Source organism: Solanum pennellii, chromosome 7 (assembly GCF_001406875.1).
Source record: "Solanum pennellii chromosome 7, SPENNV200".
NCBI classification, from domain to species: domain Eukaryota; kingdom Viridiplantae; phylum Streptophyta; class Magnoliopsida; order Solanales; family Solanaceae; genus Solanum; species Solanum pennellii.
In genome coordinates, this window is record NC_028643.1 from 76,239,842 (window position 1) to 76,258,829 (window position 18,988).

The 18,988-nt window shown below is 31.4% G+C and overlaps 4 protein-coding genes across 4 annotated transcripts; all 4 read left to right on the forward strand.

Annotated features, from left to right (window-relative positions):
* Positions 1-3,763: 3,763 nt before the first annotated feature.
* Positions 3,764-5,009, forward strand: LOC107025781 (epidermis-specific secreted glycoprotein EP1-like). Its single transcript, XM_015226526.2, has one exon. It carries the CDS (start codon positions 3,779-3,781, stop codon positions 4,703-4,705), a length of 927 nt encoding a protein of 308 aa, XP_015082012.1. The 5' UTR covers positions 3,764-3,778; the 3' UTR covers positions 4,706-5,009.
* Positions 5,010-6,252: 1,243 nt separating this feature from the next.
* On the forward strand, positions 6,253-9,996 carry LOC107025784 (cytochrome P450 CYP72A219-like). The gene is made up of 5 exons (XM_015226528.1): positions 6,253-6,642; positions 7,629-7,846; positions 8,375-8,619; positions 8,734-9,118; positions 9,241-9,996. Exons 1-5 carry the CDS (start codon positions 6,372-6,374, stop codon positions 9,664-9,666), a joined length of 1,545 nt encoding a protein of 514 aa, XP_015082014.1. The 5' UTR covers positions 6,253-6,371; the 3' UTR covers positions 9,667-9,996.
* Positions 9,997-10,255: 259 nt separating this feature from the next.
* LOC107025783 (cytochrome P450 CYP72A219-like) lies at positions 10,256-14,139 on the forward strand. Its single transcript, XM_015226527.2, has 5 exons — positions 10,256-10,564; positions 11,522-11,739; positions 12,458-12,702; positions 12,793-13,177; positions 13,557-14,139. Exons 1-5 carry the CDS (start codon positions 10,279-10,281, stop codon positions 13,980-13,982), a joined length of 1,560 nt encoding a protein of 519 aa, XP_015082013.1. The 5' UTR covers positions 10,256-10,278; the 3' UTR covers positions 13,983-14,139.
* Positions 14,140-14,545: 406 nt separating this feature from the next.
* LOC107025785 (cytochrome P450 CYP72A219-like) lies at positions 14,546-18,298 on the forward strand. The gene is made up of 5 exons (XM_015226529.2): positions 14,546-14,882; positions 15,854-16,071; positions 16,601-16,845; positions 17,120-17,507; positions 17,690-18,298. Exons 1-5 carry the CDS (start codon positions 14,600-14,602, stop codon positions 18,113-18,115), a joined length of 1,560 nt encoding a protein of 519 aa, XP_015082015.1. The 5' UTR covers positions 14,546-14,599; the 3' UTR covers positions 18,116-18,298.
* The last annotated feature ends 690 nt before the right edge of the window (positions 18,299-18,988 follow it).

The window sequence follows — 18,988 nt, forward strand, 5'->3', positions numbered from 1 at the left end:
ATATAGTATGATAGCTCATCCTTGAACTTGTCCAGTAGAGACAACACGAACCATGCCATGGCACATGGGTGATGTGCTATGATAATTTTCTGATGCTTTATAGTGGCCGCTCGATTTCGTCCATTTTAATTATCGTGCTTATTAAAAAATAGCCATTTTATAATAGTTAGTTTAACTTTTAAAAGGTAAAATATAATTTAAAAAGTTATTTATTTCTACCTTTGTCTTATTCAGTAAATATAAAGATTCAAATAAGTTTTTTAATCACAATTTTTCATATATTTTAAATTATTAATTACTGTAATTTATAATTTTTTTACATAATTTATAATTTGAAAATTCTACATCTAAAAGTTAAATTATTTGATTCTCAAAATTCTCGCAATATCCCATTAACTAAGACAAAAAGTACTCTAATTTTTAATCTTGAATATTTGGCTAAATAAGACAATATTAGAGTCAAAAATTTTTAAATCATCCGTTTTCACAAGATTATTTTTTTTTATAATTTTCTGAGTTATATTGACCTCAAAGGGCCCATAACTCTTAAAGATATTAAAATAATGACAAATGTTTATTGTCTTATGGCAAGATCTGAAGTACGTACATAGATTTTCTTGTTTCCTATTCTAGAAACTTGAATTTATTAGGAATAATATGAGTATATGATAACCACGTAACTTGTCATTTGAAAAGATGGGGAAACAATTATTTGATTTTTGGTAAGCAAACTCAACACGATATTAGAATTGAAATATTAATATTAAAATTATGTCAAAACATATTAAATTTTATAATCTTAAACATATTACATGAAAAGATGAAATTAACGTATTATTATAAAATTAAAAAAAAGTGTCATGAATAATTTTAATAGATTAAAAAAAAAATTGGGTAACTTTTTTTTATAGAGAAAAGTACATTATATGCCAAACAATAAGTTTCTTTTTGTGATAGTAGGTTATAATTAGGATACGTTTCTTGACATATTAAATTTATGATAAAAAGGAGATTAAAAAATGCTTTAAAACATAAGTTTAAATTATAACTGCGATATTCTTGATTTTTTTAAAAGCTCCATATAAATTTATAATTCTGCTACAAATTATAATTAGCAATAAAATCTATGTATTGTAGCATTTTGTGGTAGAGAATTGAGTTTAGATGTCATCATGCATATGCACTAATGTTATAATCAATCATGCTAACTTTGGAATATCAGATTTTAATAATTAAAATGAAGAATTCAATACTAGAAAAAGCAAGGTGGAATTGTCGTTGTCAATAATTCTAGTAGCTCTCCATTTAATATAAAATTAATATACATCTATTTTTCTATTTAACTTTGTTATTAAAAACTACAAACATTTTAATTATAAAATATAAATATTCAATAAATAGAAATTATATCTAAAGACATGAATAAATATAAGATAATTAAAAAAATAATATTTTATTACACATTAAAAAAAAAATACGATTAATAATTTAAGATCGAGAGAATAATATCGATTTGATTTGATCATTCCGCCTGTTGTTTCCCATGCAAGCGTGAGCTGGAGCCAAATATAATTTTTTTTTTAGCATTCCAATATTCAAATAAAAGATAGCAAAGTCAAACAAACTTGTTATGTTTCATTTTGCACGAAACTCTTTTTTATCCTTTAAAAAAATATATATAAAACTATTTTTATTCATAAATTACTATAAGAATACTTAATTATCATTTTATTTTTATACGATTTCATAACTTTCAAAAATATAAATACTTTCATTATTTTTTACAATTTAAAACTTTAATGTAATATCTGTTCTCTTTTCATCCACAATTTTATTTTATTTTTCTTCATCCTTAAAATATTAATATACAAGTCAAACTAACATGCATATTTAATTCTGAAGCTAGTCAAACACTACACATAAAATAAAATGGTAGAAATATTTAATACTACAAACTGAAAAAGATTTGCAGTAATAGGAATTTTGTATTTACTAGAAAATACTTGTAATATTGTAGATTTCTTTTTTTCTATTGTAAATTAATCTTATAAAATAGAGAATCAATAATGCAGTGAAAAATATAAATTTGAGGGCGATTTTTTTTAAATTGGCAATAAACAAAGTGACAAATTTCATTCGTTTAGGACAAAGTTATGATTGTTTGTTACGTGCACACTGATTGATTATGTAAATTAATTTGAAACAATTAAAAACGACATATAAATAAAGGATTTTTAAAAAAAAAATAATGATCCTTCGAGACTTAATTATATAGTATATGTATATTTTGAAATTCGTTCGTTATTAGTGTTACATTTGTTTTTAAAATTCGTGACATATTAGTTATATAATAATAAATACAAAGTGAAGTATTTATCGTTGATAAAAAATGAATTTAAAAAAATATTATATCATTGATACAAAATAAATTTCGAATTCTAATATATTACTAATATGAGGATAAAGAAACTATTGGTATGCTTGATGAATATAAAATATAATTTTTTTAATTATAATTTATTAAAAAAAAATAGGCAACATGCCTATATTTTTATTATTAATATTTTTAATTGAACAGTCAAATATATATATTAATATTTTTAATTGAACAGTCAAATATAAATCTATCGCAATTAATTTTCACATCGAGCCGCCTCAACCCCTTTTTATCCAAAACACACAAGTGGATAGTGGTATAAGACCACTTTTTTATCTCTTTGATATTTTTTTTTCATTTTGATAATAATAAGGTAATACATTTTCCTTTTATATTTAATTAGATATTTTAAATTTGAGCTATAAAAAATAAAATATATTCGATAAATAGGGTGTTATATTAATAAAGACGTGAAACTTTTAATTCACTCGAAATATATAGTGAACAGCGAACATCATGTAAAAAATAAAAAAATAAAAATCTGAATACAAGATCTAGTTAGAACTTAGATATATGTAAATTAGTATATACCTAAATAAATAAAATACAAAATACGTGTTTTTTCAATTTTTTTTTTTAAATACCAAATAAGTGTTTACTTCTTTAATAAAATAGAAATTTATTTGCTATTATGAGAATTAGTTTTGTTATTCTGTGGTTTTAATTCAATGTACTATGATTAGAGTTAGTTTTGATATTCTCTGGTTTTAATTCAATGTAATATTAGTCTAAAAGACTCATATTCCAAGTTTATCAAATAATACTTAGTTTTCTGTGTATATCAAATTTGAATTAAAAGATTATATTTATTTCACTTAAATAATTATAACAATAATAATAATAAAATTAATATAATTTAATATGAATACGAGTGCTGATAGATTTTCTCTTATATTTGAGACAATAAATGCACTATGCACATACTTCTTCTTTTTTTCTCTTGATATTTAATATTTATATTAAAATTTCAAATAAAATATTTTCTAACACAAATAATTTTATATTTAAAAAGATTTTAACTCGAAAAGATACTACAATCAAAGAGTTTATATTTAAAAAGATTTTAACTCGAAAAGATACTACAATCAAAGAGCAAAATTATAACTTTTGAGGAATATATATCCACTTGATTGTTCCCGCGTAGAGCACATCAACATTGACTAGTACTTTTAAATTGACTACCCAACTTGTGCATAATTAATTATACATTTATGATCATATTATACTTTATTACATCTAGTCAAAATCATATATCTTAAATGATTCTGATCAACAACATATATAACTAATAATATAATTATCCTTCACCATCCATCTATAAATACCAATCTCAAGAAGTAAATGTATCATATCAAATCAAACAACAAATTAAACATGTCTCCTTCATGGCCTACTACACTTCTTGCTTCTCTATTTCTTCTCTCCCAAATATTTTCTTGCATTGCCCTAGTTCCACTTGAAAACACCTTTAAATTCGTCAACGAAGGCGAATTAGGACCTTATGTCGTAGAATATAGAGCAGATTATCGTGTTCTTAGTGTTTTCAATAACCCGTTCCAGCTCTGTTTCTACAACACAACTCCTAATGCATGGACGTTAGCGTTGCGAATGGGCACTGTTCGTTCTGAATCACTCATGCGTTGGGTGTGGGAAGCAAACAGGGGAAACCCCGTTAAAGAAAACGCGACATTCACGTTTGGAACTAACGGAAATCTCGTATTGGCTGATGCTGACGGTCGAATCGCTTGGCAGAGCAACACGGCCAATAAGGGGGTGACAGGGTTCAAGTTGTTACCTAACGGTAACATGGTGCTGCATGACAAAAAAGGTAAATTCGTCTGGCAGAGTTTCAACTATCCCACTGACACTTTACTAGTGGGCCAAACTCTCAGATTATCCGGCCCGAATAAGCTTGTGAGCCGGGCCTCGGTGAAAAAGAATGCGAACGGGCCTTATAGCTTGGTGGTGCAGCCGAGATTGTTTGCTGTCTATAAGGGAAACAAGGTTGACGTGGAATTAGCTTGGTTCGATTATGGAAATAACACATTGGAATCGATAAAATTAAATAGCGGGAATCAAAGATTGAAATTGGATTATAGATTTGCAAAATCAACACAAAGAAGTTCACATGTGATGGCATTTACTAAATACAACACAACATTGACATATCTTAGACTTGAAATTGATGGAAATTTAAAGGCTTATACTTTCGTTAGAGATGAAGAAGCAGATGAATTCCGTTGGAAAGTAACTTACAGTAGGATTTAAAACGTTTCGTTTTAACGAAACGTACAAATCTGCATAAACATTATTCACGTATAAATCTGCATACACACTATTCGTTTTCCCGAGTTATATTATAGTGTTGTGAACGTAAATCTATAAGATAAGGATAAGTGTGCAGTACAATAAGTGGGTCCACATGCAGCTAGTAGTCCAATAAATGAGTGGTAACTCCTATTTAATGTTAATTATTTTTCTTTTTTCCACTTTTGAAAAAAATATTATGTTTTGGTTGAATTAAGAGTGTGTTTTATTTTGATATATATAATTATTTTTGTATTGAATTGAAGGTGATGCCTCGTTATGTTTTCTGTTGTTATATTTATGAAATAAGATTTTAACAAGTGAGATCTTGATTCCCTTTGTTGAATTACTTAATCATATGATAAATTGTATTAACTTGAATTAAACAGAATTGATTATGTACTTTCTTTAGTCATATTTATAAAATGACTCTTTGGGTCTTACTAAAAAAAAAATTGACATAAACATTCTGTAAAAATAAGTATTTACCTTCTGGGCTACTATTGAAAAAACACATAATGTATATAAGCATCAATATATTATACTTAGTTCCTTTACTATAACTTATATATATTAAAATTTTACTATAAGCTATTTGCAAATCAGACAAAATTAAAAAACAAAACTGAAGTTTATATAAAATGACAATAAGGATCGTTTGAAAAATCAATCATTTGGAAATTTTTAGATTTAGATCTTATTTTGTATATTTTCTTACAAATGTGAAAATTTAATTTATGAAAGTCATTAAAACTTCTTAATTTTTTTTATACAATCTTATCAAATGAGTAATTATTTTATTTATTTTTATTTATTCATTGTTTGACTTTACACACCTTACATCAATTTTATCACTTTTTGAATATAATAAATTTAATATTTTAAAAAATAACTTTAGCTAATAATAAAGAAAGATTAAAAAATAAAAACAATTACTTATGATTTGTTTAGAGTAAGTAAAGAAAAATGAACGGAAGAAATCACTCACAAAGTATCTAAATATCTTAGGCTTCAAATCAATAAATCACATATTTCCTATTTTTGAGTAACTTAAATATAAAACTATAATTTAAAATTGAATTTCATAAAATAAACATAGGTTTAAAATCATTTATTATCAAAATCAAAATTTCAAATTCTATTGTCGCCCATTTGAATTAGTTAAAAAAAAAGAATTATTTTTAAGTAAAAGAATAAAAGGTCAAAATTATTTTAAAATTTATAAAACACTATAAAAATTAAAAATAACTAATTTTTAAGCCAATTTAGACGAACTTCGATACTCTAATATTACTTACACTTTGCACCGACAGAACAATTCAAAGTTTTTGTCGTCGTTCTATATTAATAAAAATACGTTTGTTTTTTTTAAAATTATATGATCTAGACTCTAAATACTTCTACTTTTGGATATAAAATAAAATAAAATCAGATCCACACATTTATATTATTTTAAAATTTTATTGGTATAATTGTCCAACTTGCGTAGTAGAAAAGAAAACTTTTGTTCGTCACTCATGACGACATCGTTTTTGTAGTTCACATGAACATGCTAGGTGTTTTTAAGTGCAAGAAACTATAGTAGTAAATTTAACAGAGAAAAAAAGAAAAAATTGACAAAATTGAAATGATAGTAACAATATTTTGGTGTGCCATAGCAATTACTTTGTTTGTGTGTCTATGGAAAGTAGTAAATTGGGTTTGGTTCCATCCAAAGAAGTTGGAGAAATTGTTGAGGAAACAAGGGCTAAATGGGAATTCTTACAGATTTTTGTATGGGGATATGAAAGATCTTACTGGGATGATTAAGGAAGCTAACTCAAAGCCTATGAATATGGATGATCATGATTTAGCACCAAGAATGGTGCCTTTCTTTCTTGAAACCATCAAGAAATATGGTAAGTTTTCACTCAAAAAGTTTACTCTATTGTCGAGTCAGAAATCGAAGTTTATGAATTTTAAACTTTACACGTACTATAGTCCTTTTTTAGTTATTGTATAACTTATAAAGTTAATATCACGTAATCAGGAAATCACGGGCGGGTTCAAATTGTAGACCCAAGTTTATGTAGATATGTAGGAATTTACTATAGACCACATTGTAAACACTTTCTGTAGAATTGTAGGTTAACCTTGCTTACAATAGACTCGTAGTCTGTTCCTTTCCACACTTACGGGAGCTTTAGTGGATCGGACTTTCTTATACTAAATACTCTTTTCATTCTATTTTATATGTCATCTTTTTAATTTACACTTTCATTAAAAATAATGTAACTTTACTCTTTTATCCTTATTTTATTTTTCTAAAACTCAAGTTTTCAATCAATGAATATGAATAATGTTTTGATTAATTAATTTAACCAATGAATATAAATCATTTACTTAGCTTCTCTGAGTTGGTCAAATATATATTTTCAAGGCTAATAACTCACGAGGATAAAAAGGAAATAATATGATAATTTATGCATTGATTTTATGATACGACAAAGTAGTGATATAAGTAGTAGATTATATTCATTAGTTTGTCATCCATTCACAAATCTCTCATTCATTTCCACAGACCGAGTCAGGATTTGAAGTTTAAAGCTTTTTGAACTTTAAGTTGTAGTTCTCTTTAGTTACAAGGTTCACCCAATTAAATATCTATACATATCTACTGAACTTGCTAATACAAATAAGCAGTATAGCTAGAAGTTCTTGGTGAATGTAGTTTGTTTCAACTATTTTTTTCGAATTCGATGAAATTTGTAATGAGCATGTTATCCTGATTTGTTTATCTTCTAAAGATCACTCTGTTCATTTCGTTCTGTTCGATTGTATAGATGTTTTTGTTTCAAATTTTGTACTTGTTGTAGTTAAGCTTGAGTCATATATATATTTGCAGGGAAAAAATGTTTCACATGGATGGGTCCAAGACCACAAATACTAATCATGGATCCTGAGCTTATAAAGGAAGTACTTTCGAAAACCTACGTGTATCAAAAGCCTCATGGAAATCCGTTAGGCACGTTATTCGTACAAGGATTAGTAAGCTATGAGAAAGATAAATGGGCCAAACATAGAAAAATCATCAATCCCGCGTTCCATCTAGAGAAGTTAAAGGTTTGTCATTCAACTTCTTGATTTGCCTTCCCTATCGTTCAATCTTAACTTTTATGTCATATGACTATTTCGAGTAATGTGGTATCTGCTGCCTGACTTGATGTAGACAATAGTGGTTCTATAAGGACGCGAATCTCACCTGGATCAATGATTCAATGTTCTAGATTGTTCTTCCACCAATCGATAATATGTTCACTCTTGCTTCTTGTATGTTCCACATATGGCTATATTGAGTGATTTCTGCTATACCTTAGCTTGAGTTAGACAATCCGAGAGTGATTTTATGGTTCAAAGAAGTCGAATATTGTCTGGATCATTATTTTTCAGGACGCTCTTTGTGTAAGTTTCTTGGCTTGGACAGAGTACGTATTTAGTCCATGTTGTGTTCCTACATCCAGAGAGGACTATGTTCGTTGGAATAATTTTATTAGATATATTTACTAGATGGTGATTGAATATGTATTCCTAATTATGTTCAAAGTGTAAGTGTTATTAACGTTTTCTCTGATTCACTATTTTCTCGAACAGCATATGCTTCCAGCTTTTTACTTGAGCTGTAGTGAGATGCTGAGCAAATGGGAAGACGTTGTTCGAGTTGAAGGCTCTCATGAGATAGATGTATGGCCTCACCTGCAGCAATTGACTTGTGACGTGATCTCTCGGACAGCTTTTGGCAGTAGTTATGAAGAAGGTAGAAAGATTTTTGAACTTCAAAAGGAACAAGCTCAGCATTTTCTCGAAGTTATACGCTCAGTTTATATCCCAGGATGGAGGTAAACTTATTTCTCCTAAGAATCCGAAAAATGTAGCTATAGGAAATGCAAATTGATTAGTTCTAATTTTTGTTAATACGTTTTGGTTTTGTATTTCATAAAACAATTTCAAAGATTTTTGCCAACAAAGAGGAACAGAAGAATGAAGGAATTAAAAAACGATGTTCGGTCCTCAATTAGAGGTATTATCGATAAAAGATTGAAGGCAATGGAAGCAGGGAACGCGGATAATGAGGATCTATTGGGCATATTGCTGGAATCGAATTTTAAAGAAATTGAACTGCACGGTAACAAGGATTTTGGAATGAGTATCGAAGAAGTCATTGAAGAATGCAAGCTATTCTATTTTGCTGGTGCAGAAACTACATCAGTGTGGATTCTGTGGACGCTGGTGTTGTTGAGCAGACATCCAGATTGGCAGGAACGGGCCAGAGAAGAAGTCTTGCAAGTGCTTGGGAGTCGAAAACCAGATTTTGATGGATTAAATCATCTAAAAGTTGTAAGTATTCTTGTTCTGCCATTGGTACTCTCGTTGTTATTTCTACAAAAAGCACGTGTGAATTTCTTTTGATCATCTCGTTCATGCTTTGCTTAACTGGTAGAGGAGCATTTCTGTTACAGGTAACAATGATCTTGTACGAGTCGTTGAGGTTATATTCCCCAATAACAGTACTTACACGACGAGTTTATGAAGACATTACACTAGGAGAAGTATCTCTACCAACTGGTGTGCTAGTCTCATTGCCAATGATCTTATTGCATCATGATAAAGATATATGGGGTGAAGATGCAACCAAGTTCAATCCAGAGAGATTTAGTGAAGGAATATCAAGTGCAACAAAGGGTCAAGTTACATATTTTCCATTTGCTTGGGGTCCAAGAATATGCATTGGACAAAATTTTGCCATATTAGAAGCAAAGATGACTTTGTGTATGATCCTACAAAGCTTCTCTTTTGAATTGTCTCCATCCTACACACATGCTCCTCAATCCTTGGTAACCACTCAGCCTCTGTATGGTGCTCCACTTATTTTCCACAAACTATAATTTCATATCTCGTGAAGAGTTTATTCAGACTCGATTCAGTGACGGAGTTACAATATCAAAATACGGGTTCAGAAACAGTTTCTCTATTTCATAAAGACAGGGGATTATGTGTTGTACTCCCCACTGTCCCCTGACCCTCATGTTGGGTATGTTGTTTTTGTTATTCTGACAAACTCAGTAGTTTTGGTTAAAAGCTTGCATTTGTTTGAGCAAATCCACTAAAAATACTACACAGCATCCGTGCTAGCACGTGCCCAATATATATTGCTCTCTTAATTTCAAATTATGTGACATAGTTGAAATTTGGAGAATTACCTCTATTTTTTTTAATATGGTTTTTAAAAATATTTTAGGTTGTCTATATTATTATGTTTACTGTTAAAATATTGAATAATTTTAAAAATATTCACTGAATGTAGACATGTGTTACATACGCTGATATTTTTCAGTGCCAAAGTTTATGAGGGTAGGGATACAATCTATGTTTTTTAGGATTATAATTACAGAAAAGTCCTCAGATATTTTCCTTTGCTCAACAATGCCCCACAAATATGGTAGATATAAATATATAGTAGTAATTTATATGTATACATAAATTTATATTCAAACAAAATGGACAAAATTCAAATTTTAGTAACAATATGTTGTTATGTTATAGCAATTAGTCTGTTTGTGTGTCTATGGAAAGTACTAAATTGGGTTTGGTTCAAACCAAAGAAGTTGGAGAAATTGTTGAGAAAACAAGGGCTGAATGGGAATTCATACAGAATTTTGTATGGTGATATGAATGATTTATCTGGGATGATTAAAGAAGCTAACTCAAAGCCTATGAATATTTATAATGATGATTTAGCCCCAAGATTGGTGCCTTTCTTTCTTGAAATTATCAAGAAATATGGTGAGTTTACGAACCCTCATAACTGGTAAAATTATTGGCATGTGATTAGGAATTCGTAGATTCGAGCTGTGGAAATAGTCTATTGCAGAACTGCAAGAGCTTAGTGCAAATCCGTAGCTAATATTGTATCTCCGCTATCATCAAGTAACTTAGATAAGGAGTTGAATTATAGAATCAAGTTACTTTTTCTGTAATTACAAGCAAATTTCCTGGTAAATATTAGTAACTGCTAGAAAACTAAAAATATATTTAAGTTAATTTTTCAATTTGATAGTTTTATATAGCCATAAATCATAATAAAGAAAAATAATAATTTTTAATAGGTGCTACAATATTTTAAAAGATAAAGTAAAACAATTAAGCTTAGGAAAAATTGAGTTGAGTTGGTCTTGACCCGTTATATAACTCATTTTGACCCAACCAAATTTGAGTTGGATTGGGTGTTCACTCGATTTTTGTTCTAATCCACCCGCCCAAATTTGACCTAGCTCGCTCAATTGCCACCCCTAAAATAAGGCAACTTAACATCCGGAGTGAGGGTATTAATTATATGTACTACAACATACTCAGTGTAGTCCCACAAGTAGGGTATGGAGAGAGGGTAAAATGTAATCAAATGCCTTTGCAGTATAGAGAGGTTGTTTCCGATAGACCTCAGCTCAAAAGAGAAATATTTGAAGCATGATCACAACACCAGCTGATTGTGTGTATATAACTCAAATCCATTCACAAATCCCTCATTCATTTCCTGTATTGAAATCATCTTTTCTGGTAGGAAACTTTTGATTGTTGTAGGTAGTTTGTTTAGACTTTCTTCGAATTCGATGAAGTTGTAATGAGCCTGTTCTCCCGATTTGTTTATCTTCTGAAGATCACTCTGTTCATTTCGTTCTCTTCGATTTTATTTCAAAATTTGTACTAAAGGTAGTTAATCATGAAACATATATATGTTTGCAGGGAAAAAATCTTTTATATGGATGGGTCCAAAACCACAAGTATTGATCATGGATCCTGAGCTTATAAAGGAAGTATTCTCCAAAATCTATGTGTATCAAAAGCCTGGTGTGAATCCATTAGGCGTCTTATTTATACGAGGACTAGTAAGCTATGAGAAAGACAAATGGGCGAAACATAGAAAAATCATCAATCCCGCGTTCCATCTAGATAAGTTAAAGGTTTGTCATCCCCTTTTCCTCCTTCAACTTCGTGATTGGTCAACCAGAAATTGTTATGTTCGCAGTTCTTGCTTCTCTTGCTAAGTGTTGCTATCTCCCTTGGTTTGTGTTCCTTATCGTTCAATCTACACTTCAATGTATCCTACATATGACTAGTTCTAGTAATTTTGCTATCTGATATGAGTTAGAGAGGCATAGAAAGATCTTATGGTTCTGTATTGAGTACTAATCTCGTCTGAATCATCATTCGATGTTCTAGCTCTTGCTTATCTGGCTAATGTTCCGGCTAAAGATTTCTTTCTGCTTTGACTATCCTTCTTTATATTTTCAATCTGAACTTGTACGTATTACATATATGTCTATATTGAGATATTCTGCTACCTAGCTTGAGTTAGACAATGAGAGAGTGATATTATGGTTCAAAAAAGTTGAATTTTGTCTAGATCATTAGTCAGGACTCTTTTTGCGTAAAGTTCCTTGGCTTGGACATAGTTAGTATCTAGTCCATTTTGTATTCATACATCCAGAGAGGACAATATAATAGTTATTGAGATGTATTTACGGTCAAATGGATCTGTTTATGCCGTATGTTGCTTCACCTTAGTTGTTATACGAAAGATCTTTCTTTTGATCAACCATACTAGATAGTGATCGATGGTACCAATATATGTATTTACTGTTATTGACATCATTCTTCGTTAACCAATTTCTCGAACAGCATATGTTTCCAGCTTTTTACTTGAGCTGCAGTGAGATGCTGAGCAAATGGGAAGACGTTGTTCGAGCTGAAGGCTCTCATGAGATAGATGTATGGCCTCACCTGCAGCAATTGACTTGTGACGTGATCTCTCGGACAGCTTTTGGCAGTAGTTATGAAGAAGGTAGAAAGATTTTTGAACTTCAAAAGGAACAAGCTCAGCATTTTCTCGAAGTTATACGCTCAGTTTATATCCCAGGATGGAGGTACCTCATTTCTCTACTACAAACTATAAAGTTCATTAAGGTTCTGAGTTTTGTGAATGCATTTTGGTTTAATTTTCTCTTCTGTGAAAGATTTTTGCCAACAAAGAGGAACAGAAGAATGAAGGAAATAAAAAAGGATGTTCAGTCCAAAATTAGAGGTATTATCGATAAAAGATTGAAGGCAATGAAAGATGGGGATGCGGATAATGAGGATCTACTGGGCATATTGCTGGAATCAAATTTTAAAGAAACTGAACAGCAGAGAAACAAGGACTTTGGAATGAGCATCGAAGATGTCATTGAAGAATGCAAGCTATTCTATCTTGCTGGCGCAGAAACTACATCAGTGTGGCTTTTATGGACTCTGGTGTTGTTAAGCAGGTATCAAGATTGGCAGGCACAGGCCAGAGAAGAAGTTTTGCAAGTGTTCGGGAGTCGAAAACCAGATTTTGATGGATTAAATCATCTAAAAGTTGTAAGTATTCTCGTTGTTTGGTTCAAAATATGTGGCATGGGTGTGTTTGGTGGACTCTTTATAAGGCTTGGGCAATCCTCCTCCATTTGAGCTAGCTTTTGTGGGTGTGAGTTAGGCCTAAGACCTTATTTCAACATGGTATTAGAGCAGGGACCCTCACCCGATGTTGGGGCCCCCAAAATCAAAATTTGCCCATGCACCAGATGCTAAGCACTGGGCGTGAGGTGGGTGTTGAAGAATGACAAAAGTCTCACATCTGTGGTTAATGAGGTGGGTGGACTCCTTATAAGGCTTGGACAATCCTCCTCCTTCGAGCTAGCTTTTGGGGTGTGGGTTAGGCCTAAGACCTAATTTCACAGTATTGCATTTCTTTTTGCAGGTAACGATGATCTTGTACGAGTCATTACGGCTATATCCCCCGATAACAGCACTTAACCGACGGGTTAATGAAGACATCACACTAGGAGACTTGTCTCTACCAGCTGGTGTACTAGTTTCATTGCCCATGATCATATTGCATCATGACAAAGATATATGGGGTGAAGATGCAAACAAGTTCAATCCAGAGAGATTTAGAGAAGGAATATCAAGTGCAACAAAGGGTAAAGTTACATATTTTCCATTTTCATGGGGTCCAAGAATATGCATTGGACAAAATTTTGCCATGTTAGAGGCAAAGATGACTCTGTGTATGATCCTACAAAGCTTCTCTTTTGAATTGTCTCCATCCTACACACATGCTCCCCAACCCATACTTACCATTCAGCCTCAGTATGGTGCTCCACTTATTTTCCACAAACTATAATTTTATATTACGTGAGGTATCTATACACTCCACACTCTTCAGACTTCACTTGTACGACTATACTGGATATGTTATTGTTCAGACAAACTCAATAAGCTCTTGTTTAAACCTTTTATCTGTATCAGAGAATAAATAACATGTTTGCAAATTATATAAAGAGTATATATATGTTGATAAATCATCTCGAGAACCAATGAGAAGCTTATTGTTATGACAAATTTAGAAATAGACCTTTGGATATTCTACAAACACATTAAGCTAAAGAATTTTGTGGAAAAAAATAATTGTTTTTTTTTTTTTGGCACAATAAAAACATGTGACATGCTAGTAAGCAGTAAGCACAGCCGGCCTTTTTGGCCAATGAAATCACTACATACACTTGTACACTAATTTCTTTTTAATTTTTAAAATTAAAATTATGAATGTTAGAATACGAAATAACAAGTAAAAATAAACGAAAATAATTTAAAAAATAAGATAAAATCAGAGCCACTCACGATGTCTTGGATAATTACGAAAACACTTATTTACCTTTGCTCATCATTGGTGACGACGTCGTTACATAGTAGATATAAATAATACTCTTCTTTTTGACACACAAATTCAACTCAAACAAAATGGACAAAATTCAAATATTAGTAAGAGTGTGTTGTTCTGCCATAGCAATTGCTCTGTTTGTGTGTCTATGGAAAGTACTAAATTGGGTTTGGTTCCATCCAAAGAAGTTGGAGAATTTGTTGAGGAAACAAGGGCTAAATGGGAATTCTTACAAAATATTGTATGGGGATTTGAATGATTTTATTGGAATGATTAGGGAAGCTAGTTCAAAACCTATGAATTTGTCTGATGATATAGCTCCAAGATTGGTGCCTTTCTTTCTTGAGACCATCAAGAAATATGGTACTCCTATATACTTTGCTTATTACTATACTTTCTCTAGACCGCACTCGTAGAGTTACACTGTATTTTAAACTTTTTGGTCAATCATAATTTGATATACGAGTAGGTAGAGGTTGTTATAGTGGGTCAAAGTCTATTTATATGGACTTGAACAATCCTCCTCTCATGAGCTAGCTTTTGGTTGAGTTAAGCCCAATGTAATATCTTTGCACGTTGTAGTATTAGAGCCAGGTTTATCCCCTTTTGAGCATCACACAACACTCTAGTTGGGCCTAGGCATGATAGGGGTGTTAGGATAGGTCAAAGTGCTATATTGGTTAGGGATTAGACTGGTGGTCTGCTTATATGGCTATGGGCTTGGACAATTCCCTTCTCATGAGCTAGCTTTTGGTTGAGTTAAGGTCAGTTGTAGTATCAGAGTCGGGCCCATCCCCGTTTGAGCATCGGTCCACACTATAGTTAGGCCTAGGCGTGATAGGGATGCAGGGGGCGCACCCACAGAGGGTCAAGTGGGTTCATAAATAACACCATATATATATATATAATCAGTTTTTTAAATTTTATATCTATATATTAACTTTTGACTCCACTAACACAAGTGTGACCCATGGCACAGTGGTGAAAAGGGCTTAATTTGCCCAGTCTGGCCGAGTTTGAATCCCTATTCCCACATTTTAGTTTTAGGATAGGTCAAAGTGTCATATTGGTTGGGGATTAGACTGGTGGTCTGCTTATATGGCTATGGGCTTGGATAATCCTTTTCTCATGAGCTAACTTTTGCAGTTGAGTTAGACTCAGGTGTCGTATCTTTACAGAGGTCCTGGTTTAAGTATTACCGCCACATACCTATTATCGTAAGGATATACACATTTTTGGTTCTTAAAGTGAATCAAACAATGATTGTGATTAATAAAGCTGATTTAATTGAGAATGATTTGTACTAGTAGTAATCCTGAGACATATGCTTGCAGGGAAAAAATGTTTTATATGGTTGGGTCCAAAACCACAAGTAATAATCATGGACCCTGAGCTTATTAAGGAAGTACTCTCGAAAACCTATTTGTATCAAAAGCCCGGTGGAAATCCATTTGCAGCATTATTGGTACAAGGACTAGCAACCTATGAAGAAGATAAATGGGCCAAACATAGAAAAATTATCAATCCCGCTTTCCATCTAGAGAAGCTTAAGGTTGCTTTTCTTCCGCGCCCTCCTTCAAACTTTGTGATTGGTCAACTAGAAATTATTATGCTCGGACATGACGGATGCTCTTGCTTCTTTAGCTACTGCTCTCTTCAAGTCTTTATATCCCCTTTGATTCACTATCCTTATCTTTCAATCTAAATTTTTACGTATTCTGCATATGACTATTGCAAGTAAATCCTGATATTTAACTTGAGTTAGACAAGTATAGAAGGGTCTTATGGTTCTTCAGTGTCAAATCTCGTCTGCATCATCGTTCAATGTTCTAGTTTTTTCATCCACTAAACTATAAAATGCTCACTCTTGCTTCTCTGGCTACATTTGTGGTGTAATGTCTTAGATGTATTATGGATCTCTTTTTATTATAAAGAGATTTGTAATATTCCTGACCGTGTTTCGCCTTATTTGTTATTTTTGAACTCTGTTCTTTTTTATCGAACTAGATACTGATGGTATCACTATATCTGTATTAGCTAATTCTGTTTTAAGTGTTGTGCCATTGACATTTGTCGAACAGCATATGCTCCCAGCTTTTCACTTGAGCTGTACTGAAATGCTGAGCAAATGGGAAGATGCTGTTCCACTTGGCAGCTCTCGTGAGATAGATGTATGGCCTCACCTTCAGCAATTAACTTGTGATGTAATCTCTAGGACAGCTTTTGGAAGTAGTTATGAAGAAGGTAGAAAGATTTTTGAACTTCAAACGGAACAAGCTCAGAATTTTATCGACGCTGTACGTGAAGTTTATATCCCAGGACGGAGGTAAATTAATTTATCCTAGGAATTGGAAAACTTTAGTCACAGCTATGTTGTTCAAACTCTTCAAAAATGATGACGGTTGGAATTCCGATCCTCCAAAAATAGCGTTTTTTTGGAGGATCCGACATGGGTGCAGTAACGTTTTTTTGGAGAGTCGGAACAACATAGAGCCAAAGTGCTCTATTATAAACTACAAAGTTCATTAGGAGATGCACATAGCTTTTACTTCATCTAATTAATGCATTTTGGTTTTCTGTCTTATAATATAATTTCTAAGATTTTTGCCAACAAAGAGGAACAGAAGAATGAAGGAAATAAAAAACGAAGTCCGGACCTCAGTTAAAGGTATCATCGATAAAAGAATGAAGGCAATGAAAGCAGGGAATGCCGATAATAATGAGGATCTGTTAGGCATATTGCTTGAATCAAATTTCAAAGAAATTGAACAGCACGGAAACAAGGATTTTGGAATGAGCATCGAAGAAGTCATCGAAGAATGCAAGTTATTCTATTTTGCTGGCCAAGAAACTACATCAGTCTTACTCGTGTGGACTCTGGTGTTGTTGAGTCGGTATCAAGATTGGCAGACACAGGCTAGAGTAGAAGTCTTGCAAGTGTTTGAGAGTCGGAAACCAGATTTTGATGGATTAAATCATCTAAAAGTTGTGAGTATTCTGTTTTTATTTTTATTTATTTTTGGTTTACTTCATCTAAAAACAGAAGTAGTACTTGGTAGAGGTGATTAGACAAGGCATAACGCAACTTCAGTTTACTGAGGACCTAACTTTAGTACTCTAGTGAATTCATGCTAAGATATATACCTAAAGGAGAAGCATTTTTTTTGCAGGTAACAATGATCTTGTACGAGTCATTACGGCTATATCCCCCATTAATAACACTTAATCGACAGGTTAACGAAGACATAGTATTAGGAGAATTGTGTCTACCAGCTGGTGTACTAGTCTCATTGCCAATGATTTTATTGCATCATGATAAAGATATATGGGGTGACGATGCAAACGAGTTCAATCCAGAGAGATTTAGAGAAGGAATATCAAGTGCAACAAAAGGTAAAGTTACATATTTTCCATTTTCATGGGGTCCAAGAATATGCATTGGACAAAATTTTGCCATGTTAGAAGCAAAGATGGCTTTGTGTATGATCCTACAAAGCTTCTCTTTTGAATTGTCTCCATCTTACACACATGCTCCTAAATCCTTAGTAACCATGCAGCCTCAGTATGGTGCTCCTCTTATTTTGCACAAACTTTAGTTTGGTAATGTAATGTAACAAGAATTTATAAAGACTCAAATAAGGGGTGGAGTTTGCAATATTAAATATGGATCGTTTGTGAGAGATGTCTTGTAATGTAGTAAGAGTTAAAGGGATGAAGTTGCAATTTTTTAGGGCTCGTTTAAATATGTGATATGAAATTATGATTTTAATTTGTTTAGACATAATATGAATCATCATTTTGTACATTAATAATCTGCATGTGATTTTAATATTTTTCTTAATTAGTTCTTATCTTAGTCTAATTATTTATTTGTCATGGATTTTTGTTAAATTTTTACAAAAGTTAGCTAATATTTTTATCTTTGTATTTTGCTTTTATTTTTAAATAAATAGACAAAGGGACAAAAAGGAAGAAGATAAACTAACAAAAAGGGAAAAAGGAAATTATGAGGAAAAAAAGATTTAACTTTTTTAGAAAAAAAAAAAACAAAACGACTGAGCCAACAAAAAGATTAAACATTTAAATTTGTTTAAATGTTTTTGCATTATTTTGTTTATTTTAAAGGTTTTAAGTTTAAGAGTACTCAATTCCTTGCTTTTAGCTAATAATTTTTGAATTTTTTGACATGTAATTTTGTTAATATGTTTTAAATAATTTCAATAGTCAATTATCGTAATTTAAAATAATATTTTTTTATATAATTTTTAAAAGTCTTTAAAATTCTATCTTTAAATTTACGATTAACTTAAAATAGTTAATTATCAAAATTTAAATGATATAATATAAATTGACTAATTGAGACAGAAGAAGTATTAGATGTAAACACTTCTTGCGCCTAAAATTTTTTTAGCTTCGAGGACTAATGATAAGTTGATATTTTGTAACATGATCAAATAAGTCATCAATTA

Coding starts and splice junctions, on each gene's coding strand:
- LOC107025781 (XM_015226526.2), top strand. CDS start 3,779: ATGTATCATATCAAATCAAACAACAAATTAAACATGTCTCCTTCATGG.
- LOC107025784 (XM_015226528.1), top strand. CDS start 6,372: ATGATAGTAACAATATTTTGGTGTGCCATAGCAATTACTTTGTTTGTG. Junction 6,643..7,628: donor TGAAACCATCAAGAAATATG/GTAAGTTTTCAC, acceptor ATATATTTGCAG/GGAAAAAATGTTTCACATGG. Junction 8,620..8,733: donor GTTTATATCCCAGGATGGAG/GTAAACTTATTT, acceptor ACAATTTCAAAG/ATTTTTGCCAACAAAGAGGA.
- LOC107025783 (XM_015226527.2), top strand. CDS start 10,279: ATGGACAAAATTCAAATTTTAGTAACAATATGTTGTTATGTTATAGCA. Junction 11,740..12,457: donor TCCATCTAGATAAGTTAAAG/GTTTGTCATCCC, acceptor TTTCTCGAACAG/CATATGTTTCCAGCTTTTTA. Junction 13,178..13,556: donor GATTAAATCATCTAAAAGTT/GTAAGTATTCTC, acceptor TTCTTTTTGCAG/GTAACGATGATCTTGTACGA.
- LOC107025785 (XM_015226529.2), top strand. CDS start 14,600: ATGGACAAAATTCAAATATTAGTAAGAGTGTGTTGTTCTGCCATAGCA. Junction 14,883..15,853: donor TGAGACCATCAAGAAATATG/GTACTCCTATAT, acceptor ATATGCTTGCAG/GGAAAAAATGTTTTATATGG. Junction 16,846..17,119: donor GTTTATATCCCAGGACGGAG/GTAAATTAATTT, acceptor ATAATTTCTAAG/ATTTTTGCCAACAAAGAGGA.